Source organism: Orbicella franksi, chromosome 15 (genome assembly GCF_964199315.1).
Source record: "Orbicella franksi chromosome 15, jaOrbFran1.1, whole genome shotgun sequence".
Lineage (NCBI taxonomy): Eukaryota > Metazoa > Cnidaria > Anthozoa > Scleractinia > Merulinidae > Orbicella > Orbicella franksi.
In genome coordinates, this window is record NC_138159.1 from 13033208 (window position 1) to 13057561 (window position 24354).

The window sequence follows — 24354 nt, forward strand, 5'->3', positions numbered from 1 at the left end:
CCCTTTCTCGAAGCAGGCTCAAAAGATACCTACGTTCTTGGGGGAGTATTAGGGGGTGTTCTATTAGCCCTGTAATTTGGTTCTGACACTTACTTCCTTCGCACTAGGAAAAGATGCAGTTTCTCAAGATGTAATGGGGCATAGAAACAGGATGCCATCATCCAGCAGCGCCGGATTTCTAGCAAACTACGTTTGGGAGTTGTGTCTTTTAAAATCAAAATGTTAATTCCATTCCTTTCCTTCAAAGTTATAGCGTTTGCAAAGTCAGGAAATTTTACACACCTTTGGATACCTCAGCGTACCATCATGTGCAAAATTTCCAGACTTTGTGGAGCCATTTTTATTATTTTACAAGATAATCTGTACCATACATTTTTAATATGTTTGGCCGGGCTGAAGAGTATAATTCGTTATACGAGGGACTTTGTTATGTAGAGGTTCATTAAATCAAGATTTCAGGAGCTTCTCATCGGCTTGAAGCATAATTTATAACAAGTCATCTATCTAAAGTTGGGTGTGGCTCCACTTGTGCTTGAAAATAATTATGCTGATTGCAGCTTCCTATTTCTCAGAATGAGGTTACGATGCCTGTGAAATTACTGACAATATTATGGAAGTGATATAATTTATTTACACACTACCATATACAGCCTGTATATCATGCTATTCCTTGTAGGTTGTGATTTTTACAGTCATATAACACCATACTGTAGAGAGTCTTGTAAGAATTGAAGCCACTTTTCTTGCTTGACAATTTTTCAAGTCCCATATCAACATTACATTTTTCTTTCTTAGTCCCAAACTTGCAAAATCAATTTTAGTTTCTCTTGAATATTTGTCAACTCTACATCTAATAACACTTAGACATCTCATTGTGATTAGGAATACTTGCCATCTACTTGCTGTTATTTAAATTAATTAATTAATTAAACGACTGCAAAACATGATTTTTGAGCTTGATAGTTGAGTGCGTCAGTTTGTTATCAGAAATGTCCCTGATGATTCATACTCTAAGCTGAGTTTCTACCTTTTTAATTGATCCTGACTGATTATTTTTGCCTTGTATGTATCAAACTTGCTCTAACTCCTTGGTGCATATGTACATCTTAAAAGGCTACCCTGTTAGAATGGAGGCACAATGTACATGTGTCCCCGAGTTTCAAACTGACTGCTTTTGGGTAAAAATTTTGATGTAATTCACCATCGACTTATACGCCTCTGTTTGCTTTAGTTCTTCCTCAGTTAGGCCTTCCTCCTCTTCACTTTCCTCTGAATCCTGATTGGAAAAAAAATCAGATATCAGCAAATGAAAATAAAGTACAGCCCTGCAACAAAGTACCTGGATTTTTCCAAGATAGCCTAAGCAGGTTCCTATATAAATTGTATTTAGCACAAGTTCAGGCTATTGACCACTCCATAAACTTAGAGGAATCTGGGTATGAAATTGATTCATAGGGGCTTATGGGATCGTTTGAACAGGGTGGAAGAAAAAAATGGCGCCTGCAAGGAAGTGTTGCGTGATTTATTTGTCTTGTGTCCACGTAAACATGCCGAAACCCGCGAATTGCTGTGTATCCTGCTGCCCTAATAATTTTCAGAACAATCCTGAACTCAAGTAGTATCAAATTCCCAAAGAAATGAGGATAAGACAGCACAAGATCTTGATTGGTAATGCAATACTGAAACTGAAGTCTGTCAACACTCGTATTTGTGCAAATCACTTTGAAGGTGGAACTAAGAGAAGTAGGCATGATTTACCGTCGAAGCGAGCTATCGCAGACCGACGATAAACTGGCCTGAACTGAGCAGGGTACTGCAACATTTTGGAGTGAGGACGAACGAGAAAAGGAGGAAGCTACACAAACCGAATTTCTAGAGCATGCAAAGGTGGAGTTTGGCACACAAACAGAATTGTTTAACCTTAGATTTGACATTGAACGGTTTCAAGAAAAGGCCTCAGATGTTGCTTTTTATACAAGATTTCCCAACTCTAAAACGTTAATGCTTTGTTATGATTTGGTAAAGGATTCAGCTCGGAACATTAGCTATGGTGGCTATGAGAGGAATTTTGGTTGCCCAGCCCTTTTGCAGCCGACAAGACCAAGAGCCCTTACAACACCCCAGGAATTTATTCTTGTGCTAATGCAACTACGACTTGGTCTGTTTGAAAAGGATTTGGCTCAGAGGTTCAGAATTGCAGAGTCGACAATCTCCATCATAATTTTTTCAAACATCGATTCGGTTTCTACGACTTGAATTACAGGTGGAACTGGTTGTTGTTCAACCAAGGGATGTACAGCTGTACTACAAGAACATGTGCCAACACTTTTCAAAGAACTTTATCCCAACACAGTTTTAATTATCGACTGTACGGAGGTGCAGATGGAAAGGCCCTCAGCTCTGGATAATCAGTCTTCCTGTTACTCATCCTACAAGTCAAGGCGAACCATGAAAGTCCTTGTCAGAATCACTCCAAGTGGTGTCATTGGATTTGTCGATGAACTTTATCCTGGCAGCATCACAGACAAGGAAATCAGTTAGAGCGTGGTGATGAAGTAATGACTGATAACGGTTTTCTTATCCAAGATGAGCTTGCAGCCATTGGTGCAACCCTTACAATTCCAGCTCTTTTAACAGGAAAAAAAAAGCAGTTTTCGAGAGAAGTAGAGAAAAACAAAAAAAGCTGCTAGCTTAAGGGTTCACGTTGAAAGATGAACGGAACAAATTCAAAATTGGCATATCCTGTCCAGACAGACCAAATACCGTCTCTCCTTCAGGCTTAGCTTCTGACATTTTTATAGCCTGAATCTCAGCCGCCTCCTCCGCTCGCTAAGTCACTCGGGGAGAGAGACGTAATGCAATTTTAATTTAGGCCTTCATTTATACAGCGGTTGTCAATCACACGCGACCTTCAGGGCAAAAGCGTCTAGACAAAACCTAAGTTTTAGGGGACGTCAATTATCTCCGCCTCCTTACCGACTGTATACAAAATTTACAAAAAAAGTCTCAAACCTTGCAGCGGTTCACCCGTAAAAATTATCATTTTACTTTAGTATGCTCGGCTACCTCACTAAATACTTGAAATTTGTAACTGAAGACGGGCGGATCGGGTTTCCCAACAGCCATTCGCATGCATGAATGACCCCGAAATCAAGCAAATCTACACGCGAACTAAATTATTTCATTTATAGATTTCAAGGAATGTTTGATGCCAATGTAGTGAGCTAGCCGTACATACCGAAAGTAAAATGATAATTCTTCCGAGTGGACTGCTGCAAGGTTTCAGACTTTTTTTTCAGGTCAATTTTGCATACGGTCGGCAAGGAGGCGGAGATGATTGACGTGCACTACTTTTTAGGTTTTGTTGAGTCGTTTTTGCGCTGAAGGTCGCGTGTGATTGATAACTGATAACCACTGTAAAGCACTGACGAAATAATAACTATACTTTCGTTTGGAAAACGGCTGTGCTGCTTTGAAAGTTCAATTGCCACGAGTGGAGCCATCTGATATATTAAGGACCTTCCATATCCCGTAGGCAAGTTTACGAATACATCGCTCCCGCTAAGAAATTCTCAAAGTGCCTTTTCTTATTGCGGATTAAGTTTTGGAACCCTAAATGTCGAGCATACATTAGAAACGGCTTTAAGTCTTGCTGTGCTAGATCACGATTTTCTTCCGCCATCTTGAGCGCGCGAATTTGGCAATAAAATTATTCTGAATTATTCGAATCGGGCGAATAAATTAACACGGCAACCAATCAGAAGCACTACCAGGTTTTTGGGTAATGAAGTCACCGGATAGCATTATCGACCAGTGCTTTCAGACGTCTCTGTCCCCGATTGACTTAGCGAGCGGAGGAGGCGGCTGAAATTCAGGCTAACATTTTTATTGTAATTGCAGCAATCACAAATTTTCTTCCTCCACTTACATGTATTTCGTGGGTACCTGAAATTTGAAAAAAATTCTGTAGTTGACAGCTGTTTTTCAAAAGCCTTTAAGCCATGCAGATTCTGGTTACAGTTGTGTTGTAGGTTTTCTATAACACTAATTACTGTCAAAGCAAGAGAGTAGAGTATATTAGGAATGTCCTGGTTTTTGAAGTCACAGTAACAAGGGTAAAATAATTCCAGTGCCCGCGCAGTTAATAAGTTGACAGTTGGCGATGTACATCGGGCGTTGTATAAACAAAAGCAAACTTCTGCTTTATGTGCGACGAAAGGTGACAGAAACAGGTCAAATCGGCTTTTGGACCTGCCTTTTACAGCAAATAAGGTTAGAACATTTCGAAATTATCAGCTCTGTCTCTATTTCAACTTAACATAGCTCACGACATGTGACGCGTGCTAAAATATATGTCTAACCCGTAAATTGAAATTAAACGACGGATGGTCAAATATCTGCATTTTTAACGTACTTTGGAAAGCTCTCGCGTCGCTCACAATCATTTGCCCAAAAAATTTTTAACAAGAATCTGTAGACTATCCTTCTGCGATTCAACCACCAGAAGCTTAATCCATTTGAAGGTTTCGCACATGGTGAAAATCAATTATTTTTACGAAGTACTTTTAAGTGAATGAAATACGTCTTCGAAATTTAATTATTTTGCACCCAACAAAAGCCGCAACATTCCCCAAAATCAACCCAGTACACAACTAAACATTGCACAAAAATATTTGAGTGTGTTAAAGACGGAAGAATGATGTGGTTTTGCATGCGAAGCTCTCAAACTTGTTTAATAAAATGGTGCGTCAAATGACGATTTTAACGGAATTTGGTCATTTGCATATTTCTTTGAAATAAAAGGATATTTTGTCAAAAAAACTATCCAGTAGTTTTTGTCATGTCCTAGCCTATTTACCGTAAAAATATGAGCGAAATCGAATTTTCGACCCTTGCCGAGTTATTTTCCATATTTATGGGCAGGGACTCTTAAGCACATCTGTAACACTTTGAGGCTGTGATCCGTTGGTTTCGATTCTCATGCTAGAGAGTTTGTTGATTGGCCCCGTGTATTTTTTTCTAATTCCACTGCTTCATTTCAAGAAAGAAATAATCTCCGCTTGACGTTTTCGCGTTCACTGCGGAGCACGTCCACCGAACGTGGCGGCATGTTTATCAGGAGTTTCAACAAGTTTTGAAATAGTCTTTCAACCTAAAGCCGAGAACAGTCAAAGAAATGAACAATGTCTTGAACAGGTTCATAAAACAAATGTAGCGAGGTACAAATTAAAGTCTGGATTGTTGTATACATACATGTAGTCATGCAAACCTTTTAATGAGATTGACTTTCTTTCCGCTTGCTTTCACTCCATGGCACAATACCTACTAGCTGAGGCACAGTGCACTCCTTGGGGTTTTCTCCAGGCAGCTTTGCTCCAGGTATGTCTTACTCGTATATAACAACCTGTTTTGAACAGCTGGTTCTCTCTACCGCCATTTTGAAATTTAGAGCATCTAACCAAACAATCCCATAAGCCCCTATGAATCAAATTCGTACCCAGATTCCTCATACCTTATGGAGTGGGCAATTAACACATAGATTCTAATTTTCTGAAGAAAAAAAAAAAAATACAATATAGCTAAGAGTATTTACATGTAGTGGTTCAGCTTATTCCTCATAGAGGTATATAAAATCTCCATACCAAATTAGAGCTTATGTAAAAATGACCATTAAAAGAAGAACTATTTAAAGCATTGACCTCAAGAATTTTGAAGTCCTACACTGCAGTTGGAGTGATAAGGCACTTATGACTCCAAAGAGGATTCTCAATGTTGACTTATTTTATTTGCCCAAGTGTACAGAATGTTTTTCATAGATTTTAGAAAATAAGAACCTGTTTCAACTTCTAGGCTAACCAGGTTCCTATATAGAGAGGGCTTAACTGGCAAATTATGGCCAAACAGGTTCTTAAAATCCAGGTTCTTAGTTGCGGGGTTTTACTGTATTCCACATAACCTAGCCTGTAAGCAGGTTCTCGTAAGGGCTGCAGCACAAGCGGTTTTTCCATGAGACACTGCCCATAAACCAACAGAGCTGCCACTGAGCTGGACAGTACTTTATATTAATGACATTAACCGTACTGCACAATTGCTTCTCATGGTCATGGACACTAATAAAACCCATTTAGATAAATAATATACCAGCTACATGTATATATTAAGCAGAAACATCCTGTTGTATGGCCGATTGTCCTGCAAAGGTGTTTAACTTCTAAGTTTGTGATGTCAAAAAATTATTACTGTACCAATCAAAAGCTACTGAGCAGTACTCCAATGTTGTACCCTTTGGTACATGTAGGTAAGAAACCATAACTGAATACAATTTGCGCACATGCCACAATTCTACTTGTTTTCGTGAGTCAATGGATGTGAAAGCGCTGAAGCAGGCCTCTTATACATAATGCTCTTTGTTAGATCAGTGTGGAGAGGTTTTCAAGTTTGCTATGAAATAATATCAATAACAATAACATTGTTTATTAAAACTCATGTTGTCAAAATCTGAAATCTGACCCAAACAAAGAAAATCCAAGGCTGCTGCCTAACGGGCGCCCGGCTGCCTGAGGCGCCTAAGTGTACGAGTGCGGGCGACTACAGTTTTGTTCAAAGAGCCTGAGTGGGCGCCTAAACATGGAGTTTTCATTCCCATCTAATCTGTCTGATGACAAAAAATCATTCACACAATAAATTAAACGGGAAACAACAGCTACTCTTGCCCTGTTTTGCTTTTTTCACGAGAAATGTGGGCCACAACACGAGAACAAAGTCTCTTGCCGCTCACAAAACAGCCGAAAACAGCCATATTTGAAAATCACCCTATAATGCATTGCAAGCTCAGTATTGAATAAATGTACATCACGTATGCCAATGAATTACGTCTCTGTTGATGCCTTACTGATTCCAGTTGCAAAATAACTACTTTCATTGATAACAACTATTTTTGGAATTGGAGTGATGATGCTACTGACATTATATTTACAATTGAACACAGATAAATGTGTCTCAATTCTTGGGCTTTTTTTTGTCCGATACTTACTTGTACTGAACGAATTTCTTTAATTCCTGAAAGGATATTTGCGACTTAAAAGTTGAAATATTCAACTAACTAGCCAGCAAAAAGAAAACATCATTGCAATTCTTTTTACATACTAGGGTTTGATATTTTAAAATGTCAAACAAATTGTCATGAATCTGCCTGATATATGAGAACATATTTTCTCCAAAGAAGCAGCCAATGTAATGCAACAATCAGCTGCCTCAAAATCACCTTTAGTTTATACTCATGTCCCAAGCCCGAGATAGGAAAGCACATTTCAGTGAGGCAAAATTCAAACCCCCCAAATGCCTCTTTCATTTTTCTTTGTTTTTATGTGCAGCTTGGATTTTCATGATTGGTACAATGTATTTTGTTTTGCTAAAATAGAATTGCAAAACTCAAAAACAGAAGCAGCAATATAAATGTTTGCAAAAAAAGCTGTAGCTTTGCACGGATACACCAATTATTGAATTTATTTGACCATAAATAGTATTCTTTCAGTCATGGCCTGATCACTCACTCAGTCCGATTGATATCAAAGCTTATAATCCATCAAATATCTTTGCTCCTGCAAGATCGGTCTAAACACGTCATGTGACCGAATATCCAAGAATATTCTCCTGCGCGAAAAATATATGAAGGATAATAAACACAATAGCCTCCATTTGACTTTGAAAATATGCTCGGACATTTGTCCTTGGACATTATCTGTTCCTTTAAGTTCACAGTTTTCCTCGAGCTACACTCTCGGAAAAGTGTTCGTTTCTCGGAACAGATAATGTGAGCAGACAAACACCCGAACATATCGTCAGGCCAAATGGAGGCTATTGTTTATATATCAGTGTCTCATGAAAAATCTCTGCCTCTGGACCCCTCCCCTAGATTTCTACAACTCACTCTACCCCAACCCCCCACCTCCCCGTCTTCCCCAACCTCCCCGACCCCCTGGACTGACCAAGGCAAATTTTATCCTGGGCTCCTTAAAAATTTCCTTAGGCAACAGCCTTGTAGTTAGCTTGTCGCCCTCTTGGACCTCAATTTGTACATCGAGTAATGACTCCAGAGCAGATTCTAGTCTCAATGGCCGCAAGCCGTCACGAAAAGATTTAAAAAATATGAGCCTTCTTGATGCAAAAATTTACAAGGCAAAGTAAGTTGGAGTCCTGTATGTTTTATTTTATTAATTATATGTATTAAACTTGACTGTCTGCATTCAAGAAATAAGCACTCTTCAGTTTATAAGAAATGCAGGTAAAGAATAGAACCGTGTTATAAATGTTGGCAGAAATATCTCAACATTTTTGCTTTCAACTCATTGGGAAGAACAGCAGTAATAAACATGACACATGAACAACACATTGGACCAAATTAAAATTATGAAGCTTAAGAAGCTTCTTCGTACAGTACGTAACCTGTTCTTCGTGCGTACGGTTTGATATGGGAACATTCAGATTCTCCAAAATCACCTCAAGAGGTTGGCTGACAGTGTGATAAGCTTCTTAAAATAAAGTTAAGTAATTGCCCCAAAATTAACAGAGGATTTTACTGCAACTACTGAAAACTTAATTATAATAAAAACAAGAAAAGGTAGTTCTGTATTTCATTCTTTAGTTCTTTTACTGCAAGTGTCTATTAAAATTTATCACTGGTTGTTAATACTCAAGAAGTGATGAAAGAAATGACAAGAGCAACATACTGAAATTTAATTTTTGTTTCGTTTTGTTTTTTGTTTTTTGTTTTTTGTTTTTCATTAAAAGGAGGCGCACTGTTCAAGAGCATGCAGTACAAAAATGGCCTGGAAATGACATACCAATATTTCGAAAAAATCAAACAGCTTTAAAGGAACTCAATGCTTTGGTAGATGAACTATCTGAAACATGTTCATATGTCCCTGCAGGCTTGGGTAAGATTGGAATTCGGCAGTACATCCTTGACACGCTCAATGAACGAAGGAGGAGGGTTCACAGTGGCCACGATTTTGATATGGTACCCACTGAACTCCATTTGTGTTTATAAACATAACCTCTATTGAATTCCTTGATAATCAATAAATTCTCCCTTTTTCCAACTTGGCACTGACATAAGTTTAACTCTCTTTAGGGAGATCTTCGAACAAAGAATGCAAAATCCAAAACATTGGAAGAAAAATGTGCGATCAGCTGCGAGAGTAGTGTTACTGAGTATAATCATGACAAGCCAAAAGGTGGATTGGCCTATAAAGAAAAGGTGTGTTTATTATAAGCCTAATATAGGCACTTAATGAATTTCATTTGTGTTAATAACCATAACCTTAATGGTATTCCATGATTGTTAATTAATTCTCTCTTTTTCCCACTTTCATTCACATAAGGGAGATGGTCAAGCAAGGAATACAAAATCCAAAGCATTGGAAGAAAAATGTGCAGGTAGCCGTGAGAGTTGTCTTAAAAAGTACAGTCATGAGCCAAAAGGTGAAGTGGCCTGCAAAAGAAAGGTGTGTTTATTATAAGGTTAATATTTTAAATTGTCTATCTCCAGTGCTGATAGGTTTCTTCTTTGAAAATCAGAATACTTGATAAGTGAAATCGTAGCTTGATAATAACAATGTTAAGGACATTTTCATTCTTGGCAGGCTCTGAAGCAAACAAATGAAAGATTGCCTGATCTCAATCCGTTTGCAAATATTTGTCCATGCTTAGCATGATTTAGTATTTACATCAGATCAAGGTTCATATGCTTGAAAAAAACTGAGAATAAATATCATATCAAACTAAAAAAATCAGCATCATCAGCTAGTCTTGATCACTGAGGGTTGTGTAGTTTCAGAAAATATCCATACCCACATGTGCCCAAGGGAAGGTTATTGGATTTCAGGGGGTAGATGAGGGACTCCAGCATAAAAACCTTTGGGGCATATGGTTATTTTCTGGAGCCTCATTCCCCAAACCAATATAAGGTAACAAACTAATAGAAACTAATGAAAGAACACTCATATGAAGTATGAAGTTGCAAAACTTATTTGGCATGAAAAAATAAAATGGTCTGTCTCTTGGCACGATTTTATTCCTAGGGTGATGCTCAGGAGACAAAGACCAAATTATTAAAGGTGGCAAAAGAAGGCAGAAATATGGCCATTGCCAATGTTGTTCAAGACAAAGGAGCCTGTAAAGAAAAGGTGTGTACTTATCAAAGGTGACTTGCATTGATGCAGATCAAAAGTAACCAGTATATCACCTGATCAGAGACAAAAGTCAGTTTTAATTATTAAATCTGTCTTAGGAATTGATCGAAAGTGATGACAACAGTGTGTATGATGGAGACAATGATGAGTCAGAAGCAAAAATTTACAAAGATAAAGGTGAGTTCAGACTTATGGTTGGTTTCCATAAGACAACACTCCCACTGCTTAATTAATCAATATGCTTTTTACTTGCACACGACCACACAGCACAAGTAGCATGAGAATTCTGTTATTACATCTTTTATGACTAAACAACAATAATTTATTATTAAATATATGAAAAACTTTGCACTTAGCAAAAAGAAATGGTTGGCAGCACAATGATCCTACTTTTAGGTGTCATAAGTTGTTAATATGTGTAGCAAATGCTCAATTTTCTCACTAAAACTTTTCTTTTTTTGTAACAGATAATAAAACTGCAGCTACAGGAAATGCTATTTTAGCTTTGACTGCCAGTGTGATCATTGCTGTAGCTTTTAATGCTATAAGTACAAAATTCATTTCAAGATCACAGCTGGTATCAGCAACCAAAACCCTGAAGCTGAAAATCAAGCCCTCTTTACCGAAGGATGATTACTTTGTGCCTGTGGCCACAGCTCTTATGGAGCAAGGTCTTGTAAAAGTGAACAGATCTACAAGTGAAGGGCCAAACAATATTAATAGAGATGATATTGTAATGTTGAAGTCTTTCTAAGTAAGACACAGAGTGTTAACAGTTAGTTGGGTCAGTTATGGAAGCCCTGGTATTGAGATGCAAATAAATGTTGAGTTAAAATTTGCAAACAATGTATTCCTCTAGTCTGAGAATTAAAGCAGAGTCTAGCTAAAATCAAATCCTGATAACTCATGGTAAAAGTACGAAAACCATAATGTAATTCAGGTATTTCCCATTTATAGCAACAATGGTTATAACAAATAAACCATCAAGTATTCCATGTATTTCCCATTCATAATATTAATGGTATTATCACAATAACCATCATGTAATTCAGGTATTTTCCATTTACAACATTAATGGTATAATAACAATAACCATCATGTATTGAAGGCATTTCCCATTCAAACCATAAATGGTATTTCAACAATAACCATAAAGTATTTAGGCATTTCCCATTACCAGAGAGGTCGCTTTTCAACATGGAAATAAGGCAATAACCATGGTGTTAACTAAAATTCCATTAATGGAAAAAACGTTTTTCTCACAATTTTGCATAAAGTGTAATCCACTCATTTCCCATTACTGTTAAATAGATTCCCATTAATGGAAATAACAAGAAACCATTGATGGCAATTATTTGCCTTTACCATTAATGGGAATTCACAATGGTAAAAGTACTTTTTCCCATCTTCAAAACCATTAATGGGTTTTTGAATTTTTTTCCCTGTGAAAACCTGAATGATATACTACTATTACAGCTAACAAGCCAATGAAAACTCCAACTGTATTATGCAATGATCCAGTTTTAAATCAAACTGATTGTATATATGGCTTACCAAATTTAAATAAGACAGATCCACACATCGCATCAATGTATGGTCAACAATGTTAATTAACAAAAATAGCGCAGAAATCATTGTCTAAATCTCCAAATAATTATAATAAGCTTACTTTTCGAACAATGTGATTATGATTTCTAAATACAGTAAACAAATGCAAATCAACTCTAATATGGCAATTTCTTTCACTTTTGAATATCTAATTTAGACAAAGAGAAAAGGTCACAGTTCATATTCAAACTGAGGCGAAGAAGCGTACTTACTCAAAAGGGCAAAAATATATTCTGCAAATCGATGGCTTTACAGTCAACTGATCGTTGAATGACCTCTTCCATGACTTTCATTTGTAAACAAGTAATTCCACTAATTTCATCCACAACGTAAAGCGATGAAATATCACCAATGGAGACATTTTAAACTTCTGACCGTTCAAAGCAATGAATATTGGCTTTTAAAAGTACAACTGCTCCTGCAGAACCTACACTGGACACATGCCAAGTCTGTCCTAACTTTCGCGAGGAACTTTACTCCCATTGCCCGATTTGTCGACTTGCATGAACACCTGAAAGCGAAACAACAATTGCAAATGGGTTTTGTTATTTGTACTTAATTACGAAGCTAGATTTTTGACACGTAAAAGAAATGATAACATGCAGAACTCAAGACCAAGCTCAAAATGAAAAATGACTTACCTTTAAAACTAAAAGCAGGGGAAACTAGAGCCTGGTATGATGAAATGGCTGCTTTCTGAAGTTTTGAAGCTTACGTAACTTAGCCGAGCGTAGACTGGAATCCTATCCTCGACAACAGTAAACCACGTCACAAGCGCTCTGTTCACCGTGACAAATCCAGGAATAGATATCTTGGACCATGACATAGCGTGGTTTACGCTTCACGTAAGCCACACAAAAAAGAATTGCAGCCAAATTTCAGTTGAGTCTTATAGCCAGTATACCAACCAACAATGTCTTAGCACTACTGTGACTGCCCAATTTTAGCAATGATACATGTAAATGAGATAAAGAAGACACAGAACTGTGTTCAGTCACCTTCAAGTGTTGCAGTGGACAACAGTGATAATCCAAAAGGATTGACAATAATGCTCAAGGTCATGGATATTATGGTACTGTAGATAGCTTACAAACCATACCTCAACGCTACTCTTTCTTATCACAGGCCTTCGTTGTCTTCCACCGTAGATTTTCTTTAACTCTTCCTAGGAAAAAAGTGAATGTAGGAATGAATTTCTTAAATTTTGAACACTTCTATCAGGGCTGTGTGTAGCAGAGCCTGGTGAACGTCCCTCGTGACATACTTTTAACTTAAAGTGCCACTAAATCCCCCAGATTTTTTTCGCTAATATCAATTTCTTTTTTCACCTGATCACCACTGTGCAAAATTATTGTTGCACATGTAGCTAATTTCGTTAATTTTGTATGAATTTTCAAAGTTTCTAAATTTGCCCTTTTCCATGTTCACGACCAAGGAATAGCAGAGAATGGGACAAGTTGGCTTCTGGTGTCATTTTGGGAATAACAATATTTTGTTTCTGAGAAGAATATATGCTAACATGCGATAGTGTGTATCAAAATTGTTGCAGAATGCAAGGAAGAGATGTTGTTGGAGGCTGAAGCAATACAGGATGCGTGGAATAGACTATTCCTATACATTCAATACCCCTATTTGATGAAACTTGACCAGAAACGAGAAAAAGACCAAAGAAGTGGGCTGATCTGTGAGAGGAGCCATCAAGGATTTCTTCAATCTCGGGTTAGCAACCTCTGTAAAAACCTAGAGATTTTCATGGCCTGTATATTCTTCTCTATCTCTAGTGGAAAGCTTGAAATTGTCAAGATACTGCATAAGACATCAATTTGGGATAAGCTAGAAGCCATCTGACTATTTTGAGCGCAAACGATCCTCCAAATCCTAGACGACACTATAGGTGAGGAAATTACACGGTAAATTAACACATCGCGTTTTTTGTACTCGAAATAGAGACTTTTCTAAACGAAGGGTAAACGAAACCTTTGTTCTTTAACGAGGCGAATAGGATTGTTGAGGCTGCTAACTGTAACTAGCTATGTATTTGTGGATTTCACAATCCGGCCGTGTTTCTCAATGGGTGTATGTAAAATGCGGAACCCACCTGGAATCTACCAGAACCTGCTGGAACAACCCAGAATCCCCAAGAACTGCCCCTGAACTAGCTGAGACCCCCCAGAACCTACCCAGAACCCACCCGGAACCTTGACAAAAAACCAAAATGATAAAAATCAAATAAAAATAATACAAATAATACAAATCAAATAATAAAAATGAAATAAAAATATTAAAAATAAGTAGTTTTCACCTTAAATATACTTTAACAGGATGGCACAGGACTAATGGAGTGTTTGCCATGCCAAAGGTCAAAGTACAAAGTATTTTTTACGACTCAAAACCATGTACGTTGCGCAAGTCAGCGACACAGCTTCCACATTTTTTTAATGCGACCATGGGTGACGCGAAAGAGACTATTACCATAGAAGATGATTCTGGAGATGACGATACTGAAGAACTATATCAGTCAGTTTTCATCAAAACCGAGGAAACGTATCCTAATGCCAGGTAACATTTCCTTCGTACAAACAGAAATTTGACTTTTTCCCAAGTTACGTAAGCTTAAAAGCTGATCGCTTTCGTAGAAATCTGCTCACGAGTTTACACAGTTTCGTTTCATTTCAACAAGACAAGCTAATCGAAAACCTTTCCTTGCCAGAAACAAGTCCAGAAAAGAAGAGGTAAGCGCAGGTTCATTAACTTTTCGTAGAGGCATAACGAATTACATTAAAAAAACAACCAGAACTAAACGAAGTCACTCAGGAATTGTTTTTTCCAAGGTAATTTGTTTTCATTAAATAATGGTAAAACTGCCTTATGTTTACGTTGAACTGGGTCAGGGTGTGTGTGCATATTATAAACTAATTGTGATTTTTAGGCGGCCGGTTGGGGATAAAATATAACCTTAAGCTTATACTGTAGCGGGCTGAGTCGCGAAGCCGTGTCAAAATTGCACTTAGTTTTGTATCGCGACTCAACTATTCTGTTTTAAAACCAAGGGACAATGAACACAATATTGTTGTTCATTGAGTTTTAAACTCTTACTACTGCTGAAGAGCTTTACATGAATACCGGACACACAATAAGCCTTATCGCAGTTTCCGATGCCATCTACAGTACGTAGATGGCAGGGTACCTAGCCAGTAGGGTACATAGGCAAAGTGGTCAGAAATCACAGTTCTTGTGTGGGAAACCGATGACAAATAACTTTTTCAAAAACTAAATTCTGCAGAATTTGTGAATTGCAACGTTAAGATACTGGGTAGAAGATTGTATTCACCAAGTTTGAGGGATGTAGCTTGGCTAGAAGACACTCAGTTGAATTTTCTCAATTTTCCATACATTCGTTTGTAAATTTGGCTGGGTAGATGCGGTTCACTGGAAAACAAAATTGTAGACAAATATATAGGAAATTAAAAATTAACCGGAGCTCCTTCTAGCCCAGCTATGTCCTTCATATTTGGCTAATACAATCTGCTACTTAGTATGGTATAATTTGTGATTCATACGTTCTGCAAAATCAATATCTTAAAAAGGTTATTTGCCATCGGATTTGCATACAAACACTGTAATTTCTGACCACTTTACCTACCCGCCAAGATAGCATAGAAAACTGTGATAAGGCATATTACAGTTTTTGTTTAGCCGGCTTAAACCCGTAACTTTTCTCACAGAGACCGACAGAGGTAAAAGACTGAAAAAATATTACAGAAAAGTTGAGTTTGATGCATACATGAGCAACCCAATTCAATGTAGCAATGTCCATGTCAATCCCAGGCCTGAAAAGTCTTTCTTTTTGAGTGACTTTGTTTAGATCTGGTTGTTTTTTAAATGCAAATTGCTATGCCTCTATGAAAAGTTAATGAACCTACGCTTACCTCTTCTTTTCTGGACTTGTTTCCAGCAAGGAAAGGATTTCAATTAGCTCGTCATGATCGTTCCCTTCAGTCTTTACAGCACTGTTGAAGAGAAACGAAACTGCATAAACTCGTGAGCAGATTTTTATGAAAGCAATCAGCTTTTAAGCTTACATAACTCGGGAAACAGTCAAATTTCTGTTTGTACAAAGGAAATGTGACCTGGCAATAGGACATGTTTCCTTGGTTTTGAGGAAAACCAACTGATATAGTTCTTCAGTATCGTCATCTTCAGGTTCATCTTCTATGGTGATAGTCTCTTTTGCCTCACTCATGGTCGTATTAAAAAAAATGTGGAAGCTCTCTCGCTGACTTGCACAATGCACATGGTTTCAAGTCGTAAAAAATACTTTGTCCTTTGACCTTTGGCATGGCAAACACTCCGTTAGTCACGTGCCGTCCTGTTCAAGTATTTTAAAGGTGAAAACTACTCACCGGTATTTTTATTATTTTCATTTCATTTTTATTATTTTTATTTGATTTGTATTATTTTTATTATTTTTATTTCATTTTTATCATTTTGTTTTTCTGTCAAGGTTCCAAGTGGGTCCCAGGTAGGTTCCGTGGGGTTCTGGCTAGTTCCGGGGCGGTTCCGGGTTGTTCCAGCAGGTTCCGGTAGGTTCCAGTAGATTCCGGGTGGGTTTCTTGTTTTGCATACACCCTTTCTCAAAGGCCATTCTGAATACACAGTTGTTTTGTTCTTTGAGCCCTGTCTTTGAGGAAAGAATTATATCTAAATTACAAACTTAGAATGGATCAAGCATTTATAAATATTTGACGAAAGTGAGACAAACGATTAAGATTTGACTCTATAACTACTGACGGAGATTGTCATGCTAATAGAAGAACACGCTTGTCAGTCAACCGAAATGCAAACTAATAAGTCGAGGACTCCCAGGTTATTAGCATACATAAAATGGACATTTCATTCAAAAGAACAGTGAAGTAGAAATGTATTCATTTAACTGATACTATACTGAACCTCTTTTCAAGATCTTGTCGAAGGATTTTCCATCATAATGATCTTAGTACTAAATATGCAAATTTGTGTAGCTTGTGTTCACACACAGTATTATGCATATGCTACGGTTGGTCGACAATAACAAAGCGAAAAATTACCTCACCTTCAAATATTGTTTGCCGACATCTCTGCTTATCTCTTATGTTAAAACTATTTTTAATCATTGATCTGGAAAAGTAGGCAGGAGTGGCCTACAACTGCATCGCATTTTAACTTGTATTTCGGGGGAAATCAATGTTTGAATCAACATATGTTTCGACACTCCAAAATCTGCACATTCCGTAATGTCAAATATCCAACTCTTTGTGTTCATTGACATCTTTATAACTCTTAAGAGCTCTTCAGTCATTATTTGTACTTTTATAACCCAAATGGACCAGCAAATTGTCGATCCCGGCCTAAATATAACTATACAACGCAGCGATCTTGACTGGCGACCTGCAATTCGAAATGGAAATACCCTTGAAGTTCAGTCCAAAGTCTCTTGAGTGTTTTAGTGTGGTTCCAGAAGTGATGTCACTACTGTAGCCTGACTCAGATCCCACTTTGCACGTTCGTGAAAACAGAAATTACATATTTAAACGCCTGTGGAAATGCAGGGATTTTATCAATCGAGAGAATTTTTTGCTGAAGTAATCCAGGAAACTAGTAAGGGTTAGTGGCACTTCAAGGTGACCAGGAATTATTAGTTTTTGCACCAAACATATATGCTGGGCACCATGGATTTCAAGGGTTTTGAGATTTTGGGTGACCAGCCACTTTTCATAGAGGACAGCTTTCACTCCTGTCGTAAATAAGCTGGCTGGCCATTCTGATCAGTAATGATGCAAATAAAAGTTTGATGCCTTTTTCAACATACGTTTGGATTAAAAATTCAAGTCAACCAATGAAGTTAAAAATTGCTAAGTAATCCTAATAGACTGGCTTTCCAGGAAAAGGGGTGAATATTGCTCTTTGGCCTTAAAATCTACAATCTCTACAAACTTCCGCTACTTTGACATACAGTGTTCTCACCAGGATTTTGCCTTGGGGAGTCCCAGGACCCCCTCCGCTGAGAAATAGGGGCCCTGTAAGAACATTAGGGGGACAAAGTTACTCGCGGTCCAATGGTGGTCCTTCATCTGAAATCACCATTACGATGTCCAACCTCTCTGTTTGTAGCCTGTTTCCCTGACATCGTTTCTTCGTCAGCAAAAACCATGCGGTACGAATAACCAGAGCCCACACTCCAAAGGGTCTGTTACATGAAGTACCTACCTGATCCAATATGGTGGACGAGGTGTTTACAATTTGATAATGATGCATACCCCAATCTTTGCCACGTACGTGGGACCAACGCAAGTAAAGGCAATAAAGTTAAAGACTTTGAATCTTTTTATATCATGTTTTCTATTCATTTGAACAAGCAAAATGCTGGGTTGTTAGGTTGACCATTAAAAATACTTAACTGGAGATGTTCTAAAGTCTGTTTGATTTGTAGCTTGCCCCTGCACCCTAACGGACATATCTTCTTGGCTCTTAATGCGCCATCTCATTTATTCTTGGGGGAATCCTGCAAGGCCGCGGGGCTAGTGAGAACACTGGACATACAGAAGTTGGTGATGGTCTCAGAATCAGCCGCTGTCTTCCAAAATTTTCTATAGCTTTTTTACACTGAAATTTCTGATGCTTATTTTTCTGCACCATATATTTCTTCAAGTGAGAAAACAAGCCTTTGTTTGCTTTCCTTTCAAAAGAAATAATGAAAAAGTTGGTCTTTGCACCGTGTTCTCTACTTGTAGTCCTTTGTTTTAAAATTTCGGTATTCACATGACTGTACAACAAAAATTTTTCTCATACTGCTCTAGAAAAGCAAAGTATACCTTATTCACGTAGTACTCAGTAGTACTCAAAACTACATGTCGACACTCCGTGAGCATAAACTGGGTTGCCTCTTCCTGTTCCTTAGCAATTTTTTTTCAGTTCTGAGTATAAGAATTTGAAGTATTCGAACACATGTAATACCTGTTGTCGAGTTAAATAAATGAGGCTGAGTTTCGTATAAATGGGCTCATTTTCATAACTGGCCTAGGTTGCTTTTATATACCCTTTAACTCCTGACATCATCATACATATTCTCAAAGAACTAAGCAAACATTTTCTGTCGTTAAAAGTTATGACTACCTATTAATCATCTGCCAGAAAGCACACATGGAAATACAAACTTGCTAAACATGTCTGTCATCTTTATGAAAACTGCTCGCATATCAAACTTCAACCCACATATGCAAATTAGTTAAGCTCAAAAATTACACAACACGATGATCCACAAAGACAGAAAAATCTCACAAAAACCTTTTCCAGCCAAAACTTTAATAGGTACAAACAACTTCATATTTGCTATTAGAGGAAAAAAATTCCTGTTTGTGCAAACAGGCAACACACTGGGTGTAAAAAACCATATGCAACGCCTAAATAAATTTCTCACTGGAGTTTAGGATCAAACCCTTTTCTGAAGAAATTTTTCCTTGAATAATAAAGCATTAAATAGACAACAAGCTTTCTTTTAAATAATTCTTGACTAACAAGAAAATTACTCACATTTCCAATTATTTTTCTACATGAAGACTGTATAGATCAGAGTTCAGAACAAATGAATAAAATAGCCAGACAACAGAGATCTGACTTAAATAAACACAGATGCATTCAAGGTGTTTGATTCCTTCTCCGAGTTTGTTAAACCCATATCTAACCAGACAAAGTTACCAAAACATTTGCCATTTGGTTTCAGTGTTGTACATAACAGCACAGTTAGTAAAATGTTAGAAATAGAGATCACTTTGATATCTTACAGCTCGACGGGCAAAAGATGCAATTGTTGTCAAAGTCCATTATTCATTGCTTTTAAGATTCCGGATATTCATTTTTCACAGCTTGTGTTGTTTATCAAATTGACTTTGCATTGTTGAACTCCATTTAAGAAATAGAAAACATCTACCATGTTTCTATTGAGTTATAGAAACACGAGTGGAAGTTTGTGAGAATGAGAAATGCTGTGGGGACACGAACCGTAGGCGAGTGTTTCCACAAATTTTTCGAGTTCTCCCAAACTTTCACTCCTGTTTCTATAACTCAATAGAAACACGGAGAACATGTTTTCTTTTCCTTTTACAAAACACTGCGACAAAAAAAGGAAAACAACTTGTTAACAGCTTCTGTTAGTTCTTTGTTTCTATCGAGTTATAGAAACACAATTTTTAACCAGTCAGCATGCGTATTTTCTTAGGACTGTTTTCTAAAAGGGTATATTATCAAAGATCCAATAAAACACCAGATGTTGCATTACACTGAGTTCACTGCCATTACAGGTTAATCTCATATTCTCCTGTCGCTACTGGATAAAATCTACGTCTTTCTACTAACCCCTGAAACCTTTGCTTTTGTTGTGTTTACTTACATGAAGGAAGTGCAATGCAAGTGCAAGGCATCTATAAATTTTTTGGCGGTAATTATGCTCCCGTCCGCGTTTCCCTTGAGCTTCAGTGTTCAGCCTTGTTTTGCTTATATTTGCACTTTTACCTCTCATTATTGCAGGGTTTTTTCCCAAATTTTTGTCCACCAGTACCATTTCATCATTTCGTCATTTCACTATCGCTCATTTGATTGTTTGGCTATTTCGCCACTTGTGTTTTAAACATGCCCTAACAATGACACAACTTCTGGTCTTACCTGAGACCGTCGTGGAAATTCAAAGGAAGTTTCGTTCGTACGTGTTGGATTGTAATCAGATAACGTGTTTTCCTTTACAGGCTGAAAGAAATCCAGTGACAACATTCAATAAAAAGAAACTCTACCCTTACCAAAACAGAGCACGTAAGAGAGTCAAACTTTGTTTAGCACTGTGCAGCGCTGTAGGCTAAACTACAGGATACTGGGCCACTTCTAAAGAATTATTACACAAGTAGCTCGGGGACTCGGTAGTCAACTGGGAGAAGTAATACACGACTGGCTCGGCAGCTCGATGGTTCGGCGGCTCGGTACTGTAGTCAAGTAGACCAACTATAACTCGAGTGACTCGAGAGCTCGGTAGTCAAATGGTGCAGTAGAGCAAGTATTTATATCTTCTACGTATCGGTTAAAATTTTAACCTCGCTTCAAAAGTCCTTACAACAACTGCATTCGTTTAAACGTGTCAAAAATCGTCTCCACTCAAAGCAGAGGACGATGGCCTTTCAGCTTAGTTCTTACCTCCTCATGGACAGGTTCACCGTTTGTAAAATACTCGACTTTGCACTTCTTTGTTACATGTGAAAAATGACCCGATGCCATCTCAGAATCTTTTCGGAACGGGATTTCCTTCCTTTTTATCGGAGAACAAGCCATCTTTCGCCACCCGTTGCTTCGCTAAGGTTTTTGAATAACCCATAATAACCCGAATCCTAACTATTTTTCAAGCGTCATCATCCAAGTTTGGATTATAACGTAATTGTGACGCAAACAGGGGCAGGGCAGGGTTGTGCCTTAATCCTACCGCTCAGAAGGACAACCGAGGAGTACTGGGAGCGAGTTTCCGAATCGAGCGGTCATCGGAAATTGTCGGCTATTCCAATATGGCGGACTATACCAATCACATAAATATGCGAATTGCCAGTGGTAAAACTATGTTGATCAACAAGACAAGTACGTTTTTATTCACCTGACAAGTTAAGAATAATGTGTAGAGAGTAAAGCAGTGAGTTGTTCGGCAAATGCTGTATATTTCTTTAGATCTCTTCCCGTCTTGTTCGTAAACCGTAAATTTGTACGCCGGCTAACACATTGCACTGTAGACGTCTTTGACTTATAATAGGCAAAAGCGTTTTTAAATACGTCGTTCCTTCAGGACGAATTTTTTTATCGATTCGGCGGATCCCCGAATTCAAACTCTCTTTGCCTTGTCCCTCTGGCCGGTAGGACCTTGGAAATACTACCGCCCAGAGGGACTGCTTGCGTGTAAGGTAATTGGACTTAAGTCCAGGCACATTTTTATTTGTAGAATAGTTTGATACATTGCTCTTTAGCCTTGCACTACACTAGATTATCACTCTACAGTAATCTTTCAGTTTTCTGTGATCTTGTCTCTCTGGCCGATAGGATCTTGAAAATACTACCGGCCAGAGGGACAGCTTGTGTACAAGGTAATTGGACTTAAGTCCATGCTCAGTTTTATATGTAGAATAGTTTGATATATTGCTCTTAAGTTTTATACTAGACTAGAATCATTCTACAGTTGAATCTTTTCAGTTTTCTGTGATTTTGTCCCTCTGGCTGGTAGGATCTTGAAAATACTACCAGCCAGAGGGACAGCTTGTGTATAAGGTAACTGGACTCAAGTCGATGCACAGTTTTATTTGTAGAATGGTTTGATACATAGCTCTTTAGCCTTGCACTACACTAGATTATCACTCTACAGTAATATTTTCAGTTTTCTGTGATCTTGTCCCTCTAGCCGGTAGGATCTTGCCAAAGTCTCCCTATTTCTATTTCTCTATGAGAGTCTCTGAGGATGTCAATTATCGAACTGTTTGGTCATATGCCACGTAAAAAGCTTAACTTTTCAGCGACTGTCTTAACGCAGGGCTTGAAAGGGAAAATTTCATAAATTCAGACTTCATTAAGGGAACGTTTTGCCAGAAGCTGAGCACATGCCCCACCGTTTGCCAGCTGTGTGTACTGAGTAGGATTTTCTGTCATTTTTCAGGTTTATTTTAACATATTACCCATCATCAAAGTCCTGCTCCAAAAAATAACAAAAATACACTAAGAAAAGATAATTAAAAGCAAAAGCATACTGAACTTGACTATATTATTGTATGATCGATAGCATGCCGTGCAAAAAGTGTCAAGGTGTGACTGCTAATCTGTGCAAGAGTTCTATTATAAAAACACTTTCATGTACTTACTTGAAGATCGAGATTCTTCTAAAGAGGAAAGGTGATCAGCCACTCTCAACAGAGTGGCTCTAACGTCACTCAAACTAGATACAGTACATATATATTGTTGCTTTGGGATTATCAGTCTCTTTCTCTTCGGTGAGTGCTTTTAAAACACCCAGTAAAAACTTGATTCACGGCATGGAAGCTTATGTCTCAGATCGAAATTTGAGGACGATTTTTAAGTTAGCTTAAGTTCTAGTCCTCTGTAAAAGTAATTAAATCACTTATTCAAATCCACACCATCAGAGGGAATCTTCCATTAAAGCTGCCCTAAGTTAATGTCCTGTTTAAGGACCTTTCCCTTTGAAAATCGTGGGGGTGTTCTTTGAGGCAACACAGGTCCCATTTATATGGTCTCGGGTACCCGAGATAACCCTCCCCTAGAGGCAACTTTATTAATTGTTTGTATGTGAAAATGTAGCCCCTGTAGGCCAATTGAGTAAAAAGTTGACCCTGTATGATTATTCATAACTCTTATTGAATAATCAAAAGTGCAAATATCCATCTTTGTTTAAGTTTCCCTCAGTTAATTTCCTCTTCTGTGATATAAATTGCTGCTTTATATCTTAAATCTAGGCATTACATGACACTCGCCATGCCGAGAGTTGTTCCAGTTGGGCAAGCCAAAGCGTTTATGTATACTCAAAGAAAACTTGTTGGTTACTTTACCTGCCAAGGCAAGTCAACTTGCCTACCTGAATTGTCTTGCCCTCAAGTCTGGTTTGTGATCCTCGTGTAAACGGTTGATTGAATTAATTTTGCAAAGAAATTGGTGAAAAGTTAGCTCCGCCAGGGTAACTCTGGGGAAGGGTTGTCTCAGGTACACAAGAGCCATTCTATTTTATTTCCATTTTCCCTCTTACTCTTCCAACTAATCATGCAAAATATACTTTCCAAAATCTTTATGGGTACAGGTGTTTGAGAGTATCATCTTTATCACTACTGTGGAACTTACCTCACTTTACGGCCATGCACCCCCGTTAACACAGCCACCCCATTATTATGGCCACTCTTTTCTGGCTCAAACAAAAGCACAGTCAGTCATTTTCTTATTTATTAATTACATGTGTATACAGTCAGATTTTTCTGGCCTGTTGGTGACCAGATTAACAGAGTTCTGGTACATTGTAGGAGAAATGCAATTTACAGTAAGCATCAGGCATCATTTTGATAGTGAAGTCCCATGCATACATGTAACTCTTGATTATTTTCAGATTTTATCTTTATTATGCCATTAAGGCAATAATATTTTGATTCCTACTCCAGTGAGGGGGAGGGGGGGGGACTCTCTTATATGGGCTGTATATAGCTATGTGCGGTCCCAAAGGGTATGGTTATTAAGCTGTTTTGGTCATAAATACACTAGGGTAAGGCTTTTGCCCTCTAGTCTTTAATTTGGTATGTTTTTCAGAATAAGCTACTTCAATTTTCATCATAAACAAAAGTCCTTCAAATGTAATGTTTAGGGCAACTGTAGCAGTCACAACAGTCATAAATGGGGTAAGGAAAATTGCAGATTTTGGTCATAAATAGGTACTTAAGGGTTTTGTGAAGCGGGCCGCACTGATGCCCACCCAATTTTTCAGGGATGTACCAAACACATTTTCTTT

The 24354-nt window shown here is 37.9% G+C and overlaps 1 protein-coding gene across 1 annotated transcript; it reads right to left on the reverse strand.

Annotated features, from left to right (window-relative positions):
• Positions 1–645: 645 nt before the first annotated feature.
• On the reverse strand, positions 646–21190 carry LOC145469661 (uncharacterized). Its single transcript, XM_081453418.1, has 4 exons — positions 21018–21190; positions 20499–20579; positions 12901–12966; positions 646–1276 (listed from the first exon to the last, which is right to left on the reverse strand). The coding sequence occupies exons 1-4, from the start codon at positions 21150–21152 to the stop codon at positions 1160–1162; spliced, it is 399 nt and encodes a 132-aa protein (XP_081309544.1). The 5' UTR covers positions 21153–21190; the 3' UTR covers positions 646–1159.
• Positions 21191–24354: the final 3164 nt, after the last annotated feature.

Coding starts and splice junctions, on each gene's coding strand:
- LOC145469661 (XM_081453418.1), bottom strand. CDS start 21,152: ATGGCTTGTTCTCCGATAAAAAGGAAGGAAATCCCGTTCCGAAAAGAT. Junction 12,967..20,498: donor AATTTCCACGACGGTCTCAG/GTAAGACCAGAA, acceptor CTTTTTTCCTAG/GAAGAGTTAAAGAAAATCTA. Junction 1,277..12,900: donor TAAGAAAGAGTAGCGTTGAG/GTATGGTTTGTA, acceptor TTTTCCAATCAG/GATTCAGAGGAAAGTGAAGA.